Raw genomic sequence first — 14555 nt, 5'->3', positions numbered from 1 at the left:
GATGACTTGAAGCCTTTAGCCTAATAAGCAGTTACTCACAATATTGAAGCACTTTCTTTGTGTAAATCGATAGTTAACTGTAGGTATATGACTGCTGACAAAGCATCTTGCCTCACCCGTTGGACTGCTCCTTGCACCCATGGGTTCTCGCTGAAAGAAATTATTATTAGCATTATGTTGCACACCCTTTGAGAGGATCTCGGGGGTCCTCCAGTGGTCCAGGTTGCTTTTCACAGATGAGGGGATCCTCAACTATTTCCTCTTCTGGCGTACAGGGTAGATCTTCCTCAGAGAAAACCACCTCTGTATTCTGTGCATGTGAAGAAGACCCAGATGGAGCACTGGGTGGGCAGACGCCGTCCTGCCCAGCAGATGCATCAGTGACTTTCTGACAGTCACTGAGGAGAGATGGAAGCCCAATGGAGCACTATAGAGTGTTTACGGCCGCCGCCAAGCACTTGGGATACTGATAAGCTGTCCCTTGAAAGGCAAAATGGAGGAATTTCCTGTGAGGTGGAAAGATGGGGATGTGAAAGTAGCCATCTTTCAAGTTTATGGACGTGAACCAGTCCCCCTGTATGACAAGAGCATAACAGATGTTTGACTGTAATCATTCTGAATGTTTTCACTGCAATCAGCTGAATGAGTCACGAGAGGTCTACGAGGGGAGACCAAGAAATAGAGTAAACCCCTTTCATCATGTCCAGCGCTGGGACAATGGAAATGACCTGTTTGGACAGTAGCATTTGAATCTCTTCTATGAGAGCAGATGCTGCTTCTCTGTCTGGCAAGATAGTAGGATTCACCCCTGTGAACGGAGGATGCTGATGGATTAAAGTGGGATTAAATTGCATTACAGAGTCCCTGCCGCCATGTGCTGTCGGTTTAGAGAAAGCGTCACCCATGGGGGTCCCTGATGGAGAGGGGGGGGGGCGGGACTGTGTGGAAACCCAGCTCACCACGTCACCTCTGAGTTGATGCGGGTGGTGTTTCCCCAGTGGGGGCTAAACAGCTGACGATGTCATCAGAATCCTCCCCACTACGGAGAAGGCCATCATTTTCATTGAAAACATTTGAATCATCAGAGCTACAGGGCTTCAGTACTCTCCCGCTGTCAGTATGAGTGAGGACCTCATTGAGACCAGCTGGCTGTGAGTGGCGGTGGTGAAGGGCACTGTTTTCATTGAAAAAAAGAAAAGGCGGACACCCTTGGGTGAATGTGAGATCACCTAAGCTCCCGGAGTGACAACACTCTACTGCTGTCGACATGAGTGAGGACCTCATTGAGACCAGCTGACCAGTGTGTGGCTGGAGGGAAGCCTTTGGGTGTGGTCTGTATGCAATCCATGTAGGGTAAGCTGCTAGATAGCCCCAGAGGGAGAGAGACAGGGTCTTCAAAACAGGAATGCACTGGGGCCATGTTGAGACCTGAATATTGGGCAGCCCTACCTGTAGGCCTATAGACCCGTTCGCTGTATACGTCAGACTCAGTGTGCACGCGTCAGAACAATGGGGCAGACTACAATATATTTGCATTTGATAGCCATGCTAGCGATCTAAACAATCAATCCATGCCAAAGCTAGATATGTAAAAGGTGAAATACTCACACTCACAGCCATGCTGACTTGGCAAAATGACATCCAGCCGTTTTCGTTTGAAACAACATTTAGTCAGGGGAGTGCCATGGTATTCTTTTAGCGCAGCAGCTCACGCAGGTCCGGGGTGACTTATTCACGTGACTCAGTTGGTATTGCTGATTGGCTCGAACACGGTATGTTTGTATACAGCGAACAGGTCTATATGGACAGTGTGCACTCCATGGAGCCACAGCTCGACCATGACGCCAGCATTCTATGAAGTATGAACCCAACATGTGTGTGCTTATGGCAGGGGAGAGTTTGGTTGGAAACCCTTGCTCTTTCATGGACCATATAACTGTTTTTTTTTAATAAAAAAAATGTATGACAAAATCAATAACAACAGGTGCGTGCGCATGTGTTACCCCAGATCCCTCTACCAGTCACTTATTCCTCTTGGGTACTGATGGATGGCTCCAACCAGAATGACTCAAATAGTGTTGGTTGCTGGCGCTTGCTCCCATTGGAGAGACTCCTGGTGCGCTGGAAGCCGCTGGTCGGTGGGGCTGAGACAGTAGTGGATGCTGAGCCTGGTGGTGCTGCTGAGCTGAGTGAGCCTGGCGGTGCTGACCCTGCTGTGCTGACTGAGCCTGGCGGTGCTGACCCTGCTGTGCTGACTGAGCCTGGCGGTGCTGACCCTGCTGTGCTGACTGAGCCTGGCAGTGCTGACCCTGCTGTGCTGACTGAGCCTGGCGGTGCTGACCCTGCTGTGCTGACTGAGCCTGGCAGTGCTGACCCTGCTGTGCTGACTGAGCCTGGCGGTGCTGACCCTGCTGTGCTGACTGAGCCTGGCGGTGCTGACCCTGCTGTGCTGACTGAGCCTGGCGGTGCTGACCCTGCTGTGCTGACTGAGCCTGGCGGTGCTGACCCTGCTGTGCTGACTGAGCCTGGCAGTGCTGACCCTGTTGTGCTGACTGAGCCTGGCGGTGCTGACCCTGCTGTGCTGACTGAGCCCGGCGGTGCTGACCCTGCTGTGCTGACTGAGCCCGGCGGTGCTGACCCTGCTGTGCTGACTGAGCCTGGCGGTGCTGACCCTGCTGTGCTGACTGAGCCTGGCGGTGCTGACCCTGCTGTGCTGACTGAGCCTGGCGGTGCTGACCCTGCTGTGCTGACTGAGCCTGGCGGTGCTGACCCTGCTGTGCTGACTGAGCCTGCAGTCTGCAGAACCCATCCGGTCTCAGGAAATAGCAGGAAAGTAGAGACCTCTCTGTTTCCACAGCCTGGAAATAACTGGCATGCAGCAGACACTTCCTCAATGGAAGAACCAAAAAGGCTGTCATCAGAGAGAGGAGCGCAGATGAGAGGTTTCTTCCCGAGCTCATTGAGGTTGGACTGAGACAGTCATTATGTTCCTCTGCATCAGTGTAGAATGGACCATAACCTTCCTGGTGGCAGTAGCCTGAACCCAATTAAGAATGGCGCCCGGGGACTGAGCCAGGAATTCCGTATCCTCCTGGTTCCAGATTTATTTTCCCAGGCCGCCACTTTGGACAGGAATGATGGAAGAAGAATGATATTATTTCCTGCAGTGATTTCCTGCAGAGGAATACGCCACGTCCGCTAACTCACACAGACTCACACACCCGGGTGCCAGATGGTGGTATTGCAGAGAAAGGAGACCGGCGGTTCTCATCGATGTAAGGATCAATGGAGGGAAACGCGGGCACAGAGAGGACTGTCTCTGAGGCGCAGGACCACGGAGATACTCGCCCACCATCGCATCAGGCTCAGGTGTGGGAGGAGGGGTGGGGAATGGGGATAGGAATGCCACAAAAGCTGCAGCCGCAGCTTTTATGAGCCTCGGGAAGACCAATGACATTTTGGGAGGGGTCTCAGTGGTCGTCCTCATGGGGACCAGGGGAGGGGTCTCAGTGGTCATCCTGGGGACCAGTGGAGGGGTCTCAGTGGTGGTCCTGGGGACCAGTGGAGGGGTCTCAGTGGTCGTCCTGTGGACCAAGGGAGGGGCCTCATTGGTCGTCCTGGCGACCAGGGGAGGGGTCTCAGTGGTCGTTCTCTACCATCTCTGAGTCAGAGTGCGTTGATACTGAAGCATCAAGGCTGACGTTGTCACCGTCACCATCGTGGGAGAGGAGAGGGCAGAGCTGTTTCGCATCAGTGAAGTGGTACTCACGCTCTACTTCTTCAGCACTTTAAAGGCTCTCGTTAGATCCTCATCCTGTAAGCGACCCAGAACGGAGTAGCAGGAGTGATGACTTTCAACAAACTGACGGCCAGGAACACCGCCCCTGAAATCACCACAGCTGATTTTTATCAGAGGAGATATCAATGGAGCGGCAGCGGCAGGATGAGAACAGGAGCCTCCGGTATCACATCTTGCACTGGCAAGTCTTTGCCTGGGTTGGTCTTGAAAAATGTGTTGGGGAAATTGTCCACGTAGAGGCGAGAAGATGAGTCTTTGTCACTTCAAGGTGTGTCTGAGCAATCCTCACGGTGTGAAAAGCAGGAAGGGTGACTACTTATACGCTGCAGGTGGGGGGGCGTGGCCCTGGTCAGTGAGAGGTGTAGAGGCTGTTTGCAGATGATGTCACGTCACTGCGTTGCTGTAGCACGAACTGCAGATGGTGGTCAGTGATCACAGCACGCACGCACGCACGCACGCACGCACGCACGCACGCACGCACGCACGCACGCACGCACGCACGCACGCACGCACGCACGACACACACACACACACACACACACACACACACACACACACACACACACACACACACACACACACACACACACACACACACACACACACACACACACACACACACACACACACACACACACACACACACACACACACACACACACACACACACACACACACACACACACACACACACACACACACACACACACACACACACACACACACACACACACACACACACACACACACACACACACACACACACACACACACACACACACACACACAGTACACACACAAATGATTTCTGAGAGAGTAAAGTATGTAATGTTGCAACAGTGGTTCCTCTACATTCATTCAGCTATGTCCACCTTCTGTTGTAATGCTGTTTGGGGGCTGTTATGGGCTAGATAAGTCAAGTCAAGTCAAGTCAAGAGTTTTAATTGTCACGGCATACAGGTATACAATGAAATGCGGCTGGTCTTGCCCGCGACGATGTGCAATACAGTGGTACAACATATAATAGAATCCAATAAAATACAGTGGTACAACATATTAATAGAATCCAATAAAACAGTGCAATAAACAGGTACATGGTGTGCCATCTCGGTATCTGTACATTAGTATTTACAGAGCATATAGGACATGCTAGGTAGCTTTAGTAGTGCAATACACTGTTCCTGATGCTATACTACTTTAAGTGGCCTTTCCTCTGGCCATAAGTGTGCGTGTGTGCGGCATGAGTGTTAAAGTGGCTGCTAGTGTGTGAGCGTGCTCAGCGTGCGTGTCGTGTATGTGCTTGTGTGTGGATAGTTCAGTTTCTGTGTCTCTCAATGTTCATTGTTCAAGGCTCTGATGGCCTGGGGGAAGAAGCTTAGCCTAAGCCTCTCCGTCCTAGTAGCTGGAGTTCGCAGGCGTCTGCCTGACCTCAGCAGCTGGAACAGGCTGTTATTGGGGTGGTGGGGGTCTTTCATTATCCTGCAGGCTCTGGATTTGCACCTCTTGTTGTATAGAGCCTGCAGGGGAGGTAGCGCAATACCCGTGGTACGCTCGGCTGAGCGCACCACACTCTGTAGGGCCTTCTTGTCCTGTGCCGTGCTGTTCCCATACCAGGCAGTGATGTTTCCGGTCAAGATGCTCTCTACAGCTCCTGAGTAGAAGGACTGGAGTATCTTCCCCGATACTCTGAACCTTCCCCGATACTCTGAACTTCCTTAACTGTCTCAGGTGGTAGAGGCGCTGCTTCGCTTTCTTTACTACTGTGTTTATGTGTGTTGACCATGTCAGGTCCTCTGAGATGTGGACCCCCAGGTACTTGAAGCTGCTCACCCTGTCCACGGTAGCCCCGTTAATCGTCAGTGGTGTGTGTGTCTCCTGCTGTCCTCTCCTATAATCCACGATCAGCTCCTTGGTTTTACCAATGTTCAGGAGCAGGCTGTTGTCCTGGCACCAACGTTCCAGTACCTCAACCTCCTCTCGGTAGGCCTTCTCGTCGTTGTCCGAGATCAGCCCCACCACCACCGTGTCGTCGGCGAACTTCACAATGGAGTTGGAGCTGAACTTGGCCGCACAGTCGTGTGTGTAGAGTGAGTACAGCAGGGGGCTTAGAACACAGCCCTGGGGGGACCCGATGCTCAGGGTGATGGTGTTGGAGGTCTGACCCCCCACCCTGACCGCCTGGGGTCTTTCACTCAGAAAGTCCAGTACCCAGGCGCTCAGGGCGGAGCTCAGGCCTAGCTCGATCAGCTTGTCCACCAGTCTGGTGGGGACTATGGTGTTGAACGCTGAGCTGTAGTCAATGAACAACAGTCTCACATAGCCCCCCTTCTGACGGTCAAGGTGGGAGAGAGTGCTGTGCAGTACCTGGGAGACCGCGTCATCAGTGGACCTGTTTGTCCTGTATGCAAATTGCATAGGGTCCATATCACTGGGGAGAGAGGCACAAATGTGGTCCTTGACCAGCCTCTCGAAACATTTCATGACCACAGAGGTGAGTGCCACCGGTCTGTAATCATTTGGACATGTTGGGGAGGGTTTCTTCGGTACAGGGATGATGGTAGACATCTTGAAGCAGGCAGGGACTACTGACTCCGCCAGGGATTGATTAAATATGGCGGTGAACACCGGGGCAAGCTGGTTTGCACAGGACTTAAGTATGCGTCCTGTTATACCATCTGGGCCTGCAGCCTTCCTGGTGTTCACCTGCATAAATGCTCTTCTCACACTGTGTTCCGACAACGAGAGAGCGCCCCCGCCCCCCCGCGGTTGCCCCCCCCCCCTCCACAACAGCCGGTGCGCCAGTGACGTCACTAGCCAGAGGGCTAGCGGCGACACTGTCTACACCGAACCGAGCGTAGAAGGAGTTGAGTTTGTCCGCTAGAGAGGCGTCGTCGCTCCCCATTGAGGGGGCGCTGACTTTGTAGTCAGTTATTGTCTTCAGTCCCCTCCACAAGCCTCTTGTGTCGTTTTGTGCCATTTGTGTCTCCAGTTTCTCAGCATATGTCCTCTTAGCAAGTTTAACAGCCTTGCGCAGAGTGTAGACTGAAGCCTTGTACTCTTCCATATTTCCTGACTCTCTGCCCAGGTTATAAGCCGTGGTGCGTGAGTTTAGGGCTGTTCTTATAGTGCTGTCCACCCAAGGTTTCTGGTTTGGGAAAACCCGCGCCTTCTTTGTGAGGACAATGCCGTCTACCACTGTTGCTATGTAACAAACAACGGTATCAGCGTACTCGCTGACGTCACTGGCGCTTCCTTTAAACATGTCCCAGTCTGTATCCGCGAACGCGTCACAGAGATCGGTCTCTGATTCGTCAGACCACTTTTTTGTCTCACGTGACACGACGACGTCACGCGATCTTTGTTTGTATGCTGGAATTAAAAAAATGGAGTCGTGATCGCTCGCGCTTGTAGAGCCCATCAGTGGCGGAGCCGCTACAGCCTTGTAGGCAGCTCTGAACGGGGTGTAGCAGTGGTCGAGTGTGTTCCCCCCTCTTGTGGAGCAGGCGATGTGCTGAAAAAAGGTCGGCATCACTTTTTTCAGGTTTGCCTGATTGAAGTCACCAGTCACTATCGTCGCGGCTTCTGGGTGCTTGATCTGCTGTTTGTTGATGTAGTCGTGTAATTCCCCCAGCGCTTTGCCAGTATTTGCCTGTGGGTGAATATACACGACGGATTAAATGACCGCGGTAAACTCACGGGGTAGGTGATACGGGCGACACAGGATCTGGAGATGTTCCATATCTGGGGAGCATGAACTTGAGAGGACATGTACTTCCTTGGGATTAACCCAGAGATTGTTCGTGAGGATGCAGACCCCACCTCCGATGCTCTTCCCAGAGGCTGCCGTGCGATCTGCTCTCAGGACGGTGAAATTGTCCGATGGAGAGACGCTGTTGTCCGGCGTCGCTGGCTTGAGCCATGTCTCAGTGATAATGCATTCATAGTGTGTAGTTCCATAGTAATTATAGTATAGTAGTAATTATAGTAATAGTAATTATAGTAATTATATATGTTTGACTTTTGGCAGTGGGATTGGGTTTCTTCGTTGGGCGCTTATTCTTATCATTAGGGCTGGAAATGTTAGATGCTTTTGTGTACTGCCTCGATAGCAGACAAGTCTTCCAATTCAGTTGAAAAATTGCTTCTCTTCCGACTCCGGTCACATCAGCCTCCTCATCCTCCTGGATCTATCTGCGGCCTTTGACACGGTCTCCCATTCCATTCTCCTCAACCGCCTCTCTGACCACCTGGGTGTTACTGGGACCGCTCTCACCTGGTTTGAGTCCTACCTCACTGACCGAAAACAGTTCATCTCCATCTGCAACTCCACCTCCACCCCTGCCCCAGTCAACCAAGGTGTGCCGCAGGGCTCCGTTCTTGGTCCACTCCTCTTCACAATCGACATGCTCCCCCTTGGTCACATCATCCGGAAACATGGTCTCAATTTCCACTCCTACACTGATGACACTCTACATCAGCACCTCACCTCACCCTCCACTCCTCTCCCCCCACAGCACCTCTCAGTCTCCTTGACATCAAGGCCTGGATGTCATCCAATTTCCTGAAGCTAAATAGCAAGAAAACTGAGCTCATGGTTGTGGCCAAGCAGTCACTGCTCCGGAAGGTTGGAGACCTCCTCCTTGAAGTGGACGGCTGCCTAATCCACCCTTCCCCAGAAGTTCGCAACCTGGGCGTCATACTGGACTCCACCCTCTCCTTTCATTCCCACATCAAAACAATAACCAAATCAGCCTTTTTCCATCTCAGGAACATTTCCCGACTCCGGCCATCTCTCCCAGACTCAAGGTGCGGTGCTAGGCTTCTCACCCGCACCAAGTCCTGGCACCACATCAACCCCACCCTCATCCACCTCCACTGGCTTCCAGTCAAGTCCCGAATCAATTTCAAGATCCTCCTCATCACCTACAAAGCCCTTCACTCCCTTGCCCCCCGGTACCTAGCGGACCTCCTCCATCCCTACATTCCGCCTCGGAGGCTGCGGTCCTCCTCGGCATGCGGACTGTTGGTCCCAGAGCCTTCTCTGTGGCCGCACCCACCCTCTGGAACTCACTCCCTCCAAACATCCGTAGTGCTACATCCCTGCAGTCTTTCAAATCCCAACTCAAAACCCACCTTTTTACCAAATTTGTAAATGACTGCCTGATTTCCCCTTTTTATTTCGTTTTCTTTCTTTTCTTTCCTTTTGATTCATATTTTGTTGTTACGTTGTTCCCTGTCCCCCTCCCTTAGCTGTTAAGCGCCTTGGGTCTCCTGAAAGGCGCTATATAAATATAAGATATGTTATTATTATTATTATTATTATAACATAAATCATATAATCCATAGTTTCCGAATCCATGGAGAGTCCTCACACAGTCCCTTCAGTTTCTCATCTGACAGAAACATGTAATAATGGCTTTGTTCTCTCAAGGACAAACAAAATACTTTCCCCTTTCCTCCCAAACGTTTCAGACGGCCTCAGTAGCAAGTATTTCAGTTCAGTTGTAAAATTGCTCCTCTTCATAAAATAAGGATCCAACGTTTTTTTTTTTTTTTTATCTACTTTTTCTCCCATTTTCTATTTTTTCTCCGATCCCAATTTCGTATCGTCCAATTCTACCCTCCCCTGTCTCGAACGTTGTTAGGCCATGCCTCCCACAAGCCGGCTGCAATGTGGACTAAGCCTTACATCACGTGTCCCCTCCGGTACTCGAGGAAGCAGCAGTCGCATCTTTTCACCTGCACAGCGCAATCTCTCAGCGTCGGGGGTCTGCGTTTGGAGGGCACGCCGCCCCCGTCGCTTCCTGATTCTGCAGCGCAGGTGCACCAACCGACCTGTAGGAGTCGCTGTCCACAATGTCCGATCCCCACCCATTAGCTTCCCACCCTCTAATACTGCCAATTGTATTAGTATGAACGACCAGCCAAGCTGATAGCAATGCGGAGAGCTGGGCTCGAACCCAGCGTCTCCTGCATTGGTGGTGAGCGCCTTGCCCACTGCACCACCTAGCCGCCCAGGATCCAACGTTGTTGATACACTTTCTGTTTATCTTTAAATGAGCACAGTCAGTAGGGCTTTTCTCCATCTCATCCTATGAATCATATCTCCATTTCGCCCTATGAATCATATGATCTCCATCTCGTCCTATGAATCATATGATCTCCATCTCGTCCTATGAATCATATGATCTCCATCTCGTCCTATGAATCATATGATCTCCATCTCGTCCTATGAATCATATGATCTCCATCTCGTCCTATGAATCATATGATCTCCATCTCCTCCTATGAATCATATGGTCTCCATCTTGCCCTATGAATCATATGATCTCCATCTCCTCCTATGAATCATATGATCTCCATCTCGTCCTATGAATCATATGATCACCATCTCGTCCTATGAATCATATGATCACCATCTCGTCCTATGAATCATATGATCTCCATCTCGTCCTATGAATCATATGATCTCCATCTCGTCCTATGAATCATATGATCACCATCTCGTCCTATGAATCATATGATCACCATCTCGTCCTATGAATCATATGATCTCCATCTCGTCCTATGAATCATATGATCTCGTCTCGTCTGCTTTTCACTTCCTGCCTGTCATCTGAATTTTGTGCGTAATCGAAATCATGTGACTGAAAACAAGCTCTTGAGTAAAATTATTTCAGCAAGCACCGTGGGCCTTGCAAGCAGTCCAATAGGCGAAGCAAGATGTCCGGCAGCGTGGCTACATGAGTAGAGCTCCGGACTCATGATCCGAAGATCACCGGTTCGAGCCCCGGTCAAGGCCGTGGACGGAAAATGGTGTTGTTGTCCAGTAGGGGGGCACTCTGTCCTCTGGACTAGTCAGTAACAATGCCCCTGTTACGGTGATATGGACACCGTATAGCTGCAAGTGCCGAGGTCCTGACTGAATCTCGGTCGTTAAAGAACCCAGGACGCCCATCGCAAAGAGTAGGGGGTTGCCCGACGTTCCTGGCCAAATTCCCAATCAGGTCTCTGACATCAAGGCCACCTAATCATCCCTTCCCCTTAATTGGCTGATATAAATCCCTGTCTCCTGAGCCGTTCAGCCATTGTGTAGTGTGATGTGTGCCTGGTGCCAGTGTATGGCAGCCATTGAGTCTGCGTAGCCCAAGGTTGGCTGCTACCAGTGGTGGTGAAGGAGACATTTTCCACCCTACATTGTGGGGAGCGCTTTGAGTGTCTAGAAAAGCGCTATATAAATGTAATGAATGAATGAAGATGCACAGCCAGCATGAAATTATAACCATGGCAGGCCTGCAATCCACGATACGACACAGTCCATGGTAAAATCCACACAAAGTCTGACCTCCGATGAAAACACACACTGTCCTCACCCGTCTTCATCAGGCGCACTATGCTAAGTAACTTTAGCAAGCTAACACGGTGGGATAAACATTAGACCTAATAAACAAACAAAAAGTAGTCTTCTTGTACCGGATAGTACCTCAGCTATAGTTAAATACTATTTTAACTTAAATATAGTTCCATTCTTCCATAAACAACATTCATTTCTTGGCTCATCAACGATAAAACTGCAGGCTTTTCTCTCCTCTTTCTCACTCTTAACCCTCAAAGTTCCTTTTGTTTTCCATAGCTCAGAGATGAACAAAAGTGCAACAGCTTGATATGATATATGTAAAATGTAACATGCTCTATTATTGGTCTCTAAAGTAACTCAAATGATCTATTTGCAGGTTCACTCAAGAGTAACAAGGGGCAAAACAAGGCTGTTATTGAGTGACCAACTTGAATCAGTTTCACATTGTATGTAATGACGTATGTATATGTATGTATGTATGTATGTATGTATGTATGTATGTATGTATGTATGTATGTATGTATGTATGTATGTATGTATGTATGTATGTATGTATGTATGTATGTATGTACGTATGTATGTATGTATGTATGTAATGTACGAAAATATGAATACTGATTTTGGTTTCAATTACCATGGCAATGATTGAAGCTTCAAAGCATTCTGGTCAGCCCTGACCTCTACACAACCCAGATGGCCTCAGGGGGTGTAGAATTTTAATTAGTCTTTATGGGTTTTCGTCCAGTCAGATCAGTGAAACTTTGCCTCAGGCATTTTGACTGAACATCCCAGGAATTGATCTCACAGCTGCATTTACACGACAGGTTGAATCAGGTAACACACACACACGCACACACACACACACACACACACACACACACACACACACACACACACACACACACACACACACACACACACACACACACACACACACACACACACACACACACACACACACACACACACACACACACACACACACACACACACACACACACACACACACACACACACACACACACACACACACACACACACACACACACACACACACACACACACACACACACACACACACACACACACACACACACACACACACACACACACACTGCCTGTACCACCCGCGTCTCCAACAGATTGGGCTGTTTGTTTCAACACTAGCAGTGGAGAGAAGGTCAAGTGTGTGGGTGTTTTATGGACTTGAAGTCTCTCAGCACTGCAACATATTTTTTCATTGATTGTTTTCTTTTGCTTTCTCCATTTTTCTTTCTTTCTCTCTCTCTTTCTGTTCTTCTGTCCTTGCCCTACTCTCTCTCTCTCTCTCTCTCTCTCTCTCTCTCTCTCTCTCTCTCTCTCTCTCTCTCTCTCTCTCTCTCTCTCTCTCTCTCTCTCTCTCTCTCTCTCTCTCTCTCTCTCTCTCTCTCTCTCTCTCTCTCTCTCTATCCTTCCCTCTCCCCTGTCTGCTTCTCCCTCTTCCCCTATCTCACTCACTCTACGTATAATATCTCTCCTCCCCCTCAGGTCCAGCTGGTCTTGCTGCAGTGGGTCGCGTGGTTCTTGCGGATGAAGAGGCCGGGGGAGAGCGATGACCCGGAGCGCCCGCCCTGCGCCCCCCACCTGCGGCGCTGCTCCTCGGGCTCCCAGAGCGGGAGCATCCCCAACCATCCAGACTCCACCCTTCACCCGCTGCACCCCCAGAACCTGGCTCCTCTCCAGGCAGGACCCATGCACGCGGGCCACCCCCACCTCCACGCCCAGTCCAGTGCTAACAACAACGGGAACCTCCTCTACATGGGCTTCCAGAGCCTGGACGAGCCCCCTCTGCTCTCCGAGGTGGTGCAGAGGAACAGCCTCTCCGGCGGGCCCCCTCGGGTGGCGAGCAGCCCGCCTCCACACCTGCCCCCTCAGTTCTGTAGCTCCCCGCCGCCCCCCATTCCTAACATGGACACTGTGAAATGTCCCAGCACCGTCTCCAGCGGCGGGGGCTTTGGGGGCGGACCGGGAGGGGGTGGAGTGTGTTCGGGGGGGATAGGAGACCCCCAGCTCCAGGCTATTCTGGAGGAGGTGCGCTACATGGCCGATCGTTTCCGCGAGCAGGACGAGACGGAGTGCATGGCCGATCAGTGGAAGTTTGCGGCTGCCGTTATCGACCGGCTGTGCCTGGTGGCGTTCAGCGTGTTCAACATCATATGCACCATCTCTATCCTCATGTCCGCTCCCAATTTTGTCGAAGCCGTCTCCAAGGACTTCATTTGATAGCAAATGGGGAGGAAGAGGAGGAGGAGGAGGAGGAGGAGGAGGAGGGGAGAGGGAAGGGAAGGGAGAGAGTGAAACAAGAGAAACAAGAGAGGCTAGGATGAGGGATGGAGTGGGCCTGGATCTGAGAAAACACCATTTTGAAAGACTACGTATAGATCCTTTGATTTGTGTCTGTGAGGGACAGGAAATTGAAAATATAAGTGGTTTTCTCAGCGGTGCATACATGTTTTCCAGGAGAACTCGCAAGCAAAGAAAAAAAACAAGATGAGGAAGAGGAAGGTCATAGAATGAAGTGGGATGAGATTAGGTGAAACAGATTGCTTTATCAAGATTCTCTACACAAGGTGAAATGAATGGTTGGTTAATTGAAAAGCTTTCTCCCAGACAAGACCAATAGGAAAGGTGAGCCGAGCCGGGCAGTGAAGGGAAGTAGCTTCTGGAACAATTCAAGCTGAGATCAGGAAGGCGGCGGCCCTCGCAGTAAGAGAGAGATGGGGGGGGGGGGGGGGTACAGGTGGACAGATCAAATAAGTAAATAAGGGATACATTACAAGGTTGCTTTAGTTACTATGGCAGAGTGAGAATAGCCCTTCACCACACTTACCCTAAAACAAGCGCAAGAAAGACGGCATCATTTTGAGACAGGGGAATAGAGAGGGAAGGGGGAGGGAGAGACTGACTTTTACAAAGAGTAAGCGTATGGGAACAATGGGTTGGTCCCTGGTGACTACAATGGAGTTGGCAGCTCAGAAAAAGAAGAAACAAACACACACACACACACACACACACACTTAAAACACACCAAGTGAGGTGATGTCCATGACGGGAAGATCAAGCGGAGGAGAATGAGGAACAAAGTGGATCTCATCTCTCATTCCGTCTAATTGAGAGGCCTTACCCTTTCTCGACTAACAAGGCTTTTTAAAAGATGAAGTCCTGGCTCTGTCCAAATACAGACAACTTTAACTTCCTCCAAGGGCCTTATCTCTTTCGAGTGGATTGCCAATCTCGGACAATCAGCAAATATCAGCGTCTCCTCAGCAGTTGTGGACTCGGGTTGTGCAGCGCCTACCAAGAATTTGGGAAACCACATTAAGCCATAATCAACAGTCTAATGGCCATTAACTGCATTAC

The 14555-nt window shown here is 50.5% G+C and overlaps 1 protein-coding gene across 1 annotated transcript in view; it reads left to right on the top strand.

Moving 5' to 3' along the window:
- chrna11 (cholinergic receptor, nicotinic, alpha 11) overlaps positions 1–13418 on the top strand; it is a gene marked incomplete at its 3' end in the record, with an annotated part of 36191 nt that extends 22773 nt beyond the window's left edge. The window contains exon 9 of the mRNA XM_084313256.1: positions 12684–13418. Coding sequence (XP_084169382.1) covers positions 12684–13418 — 735 coding nt within the window. The remainder of the gene's footprint in view (positions 1–12683) is intronic.
- Positions 13419–14555: the final 1137 nt, after the last annotated feature.

This window comes from Notolepis coatsorum (assembly GCF_963971535.1).
Source record: "Notolepis coatsorum genome assembly, chromosome: 4".
Taxonomy (NCBI): Eukaryota; Metazoa; Chordata; class Actinopteri; order Aulopiformes; family Paralepididae; genus Notolepis; species Notolepis coatsorum.
The sequence above is the reverse complement of the archived record's forward strand: the minus strand, read 5'-3'. Positions and strand labels throughout refer to the sequence as shown.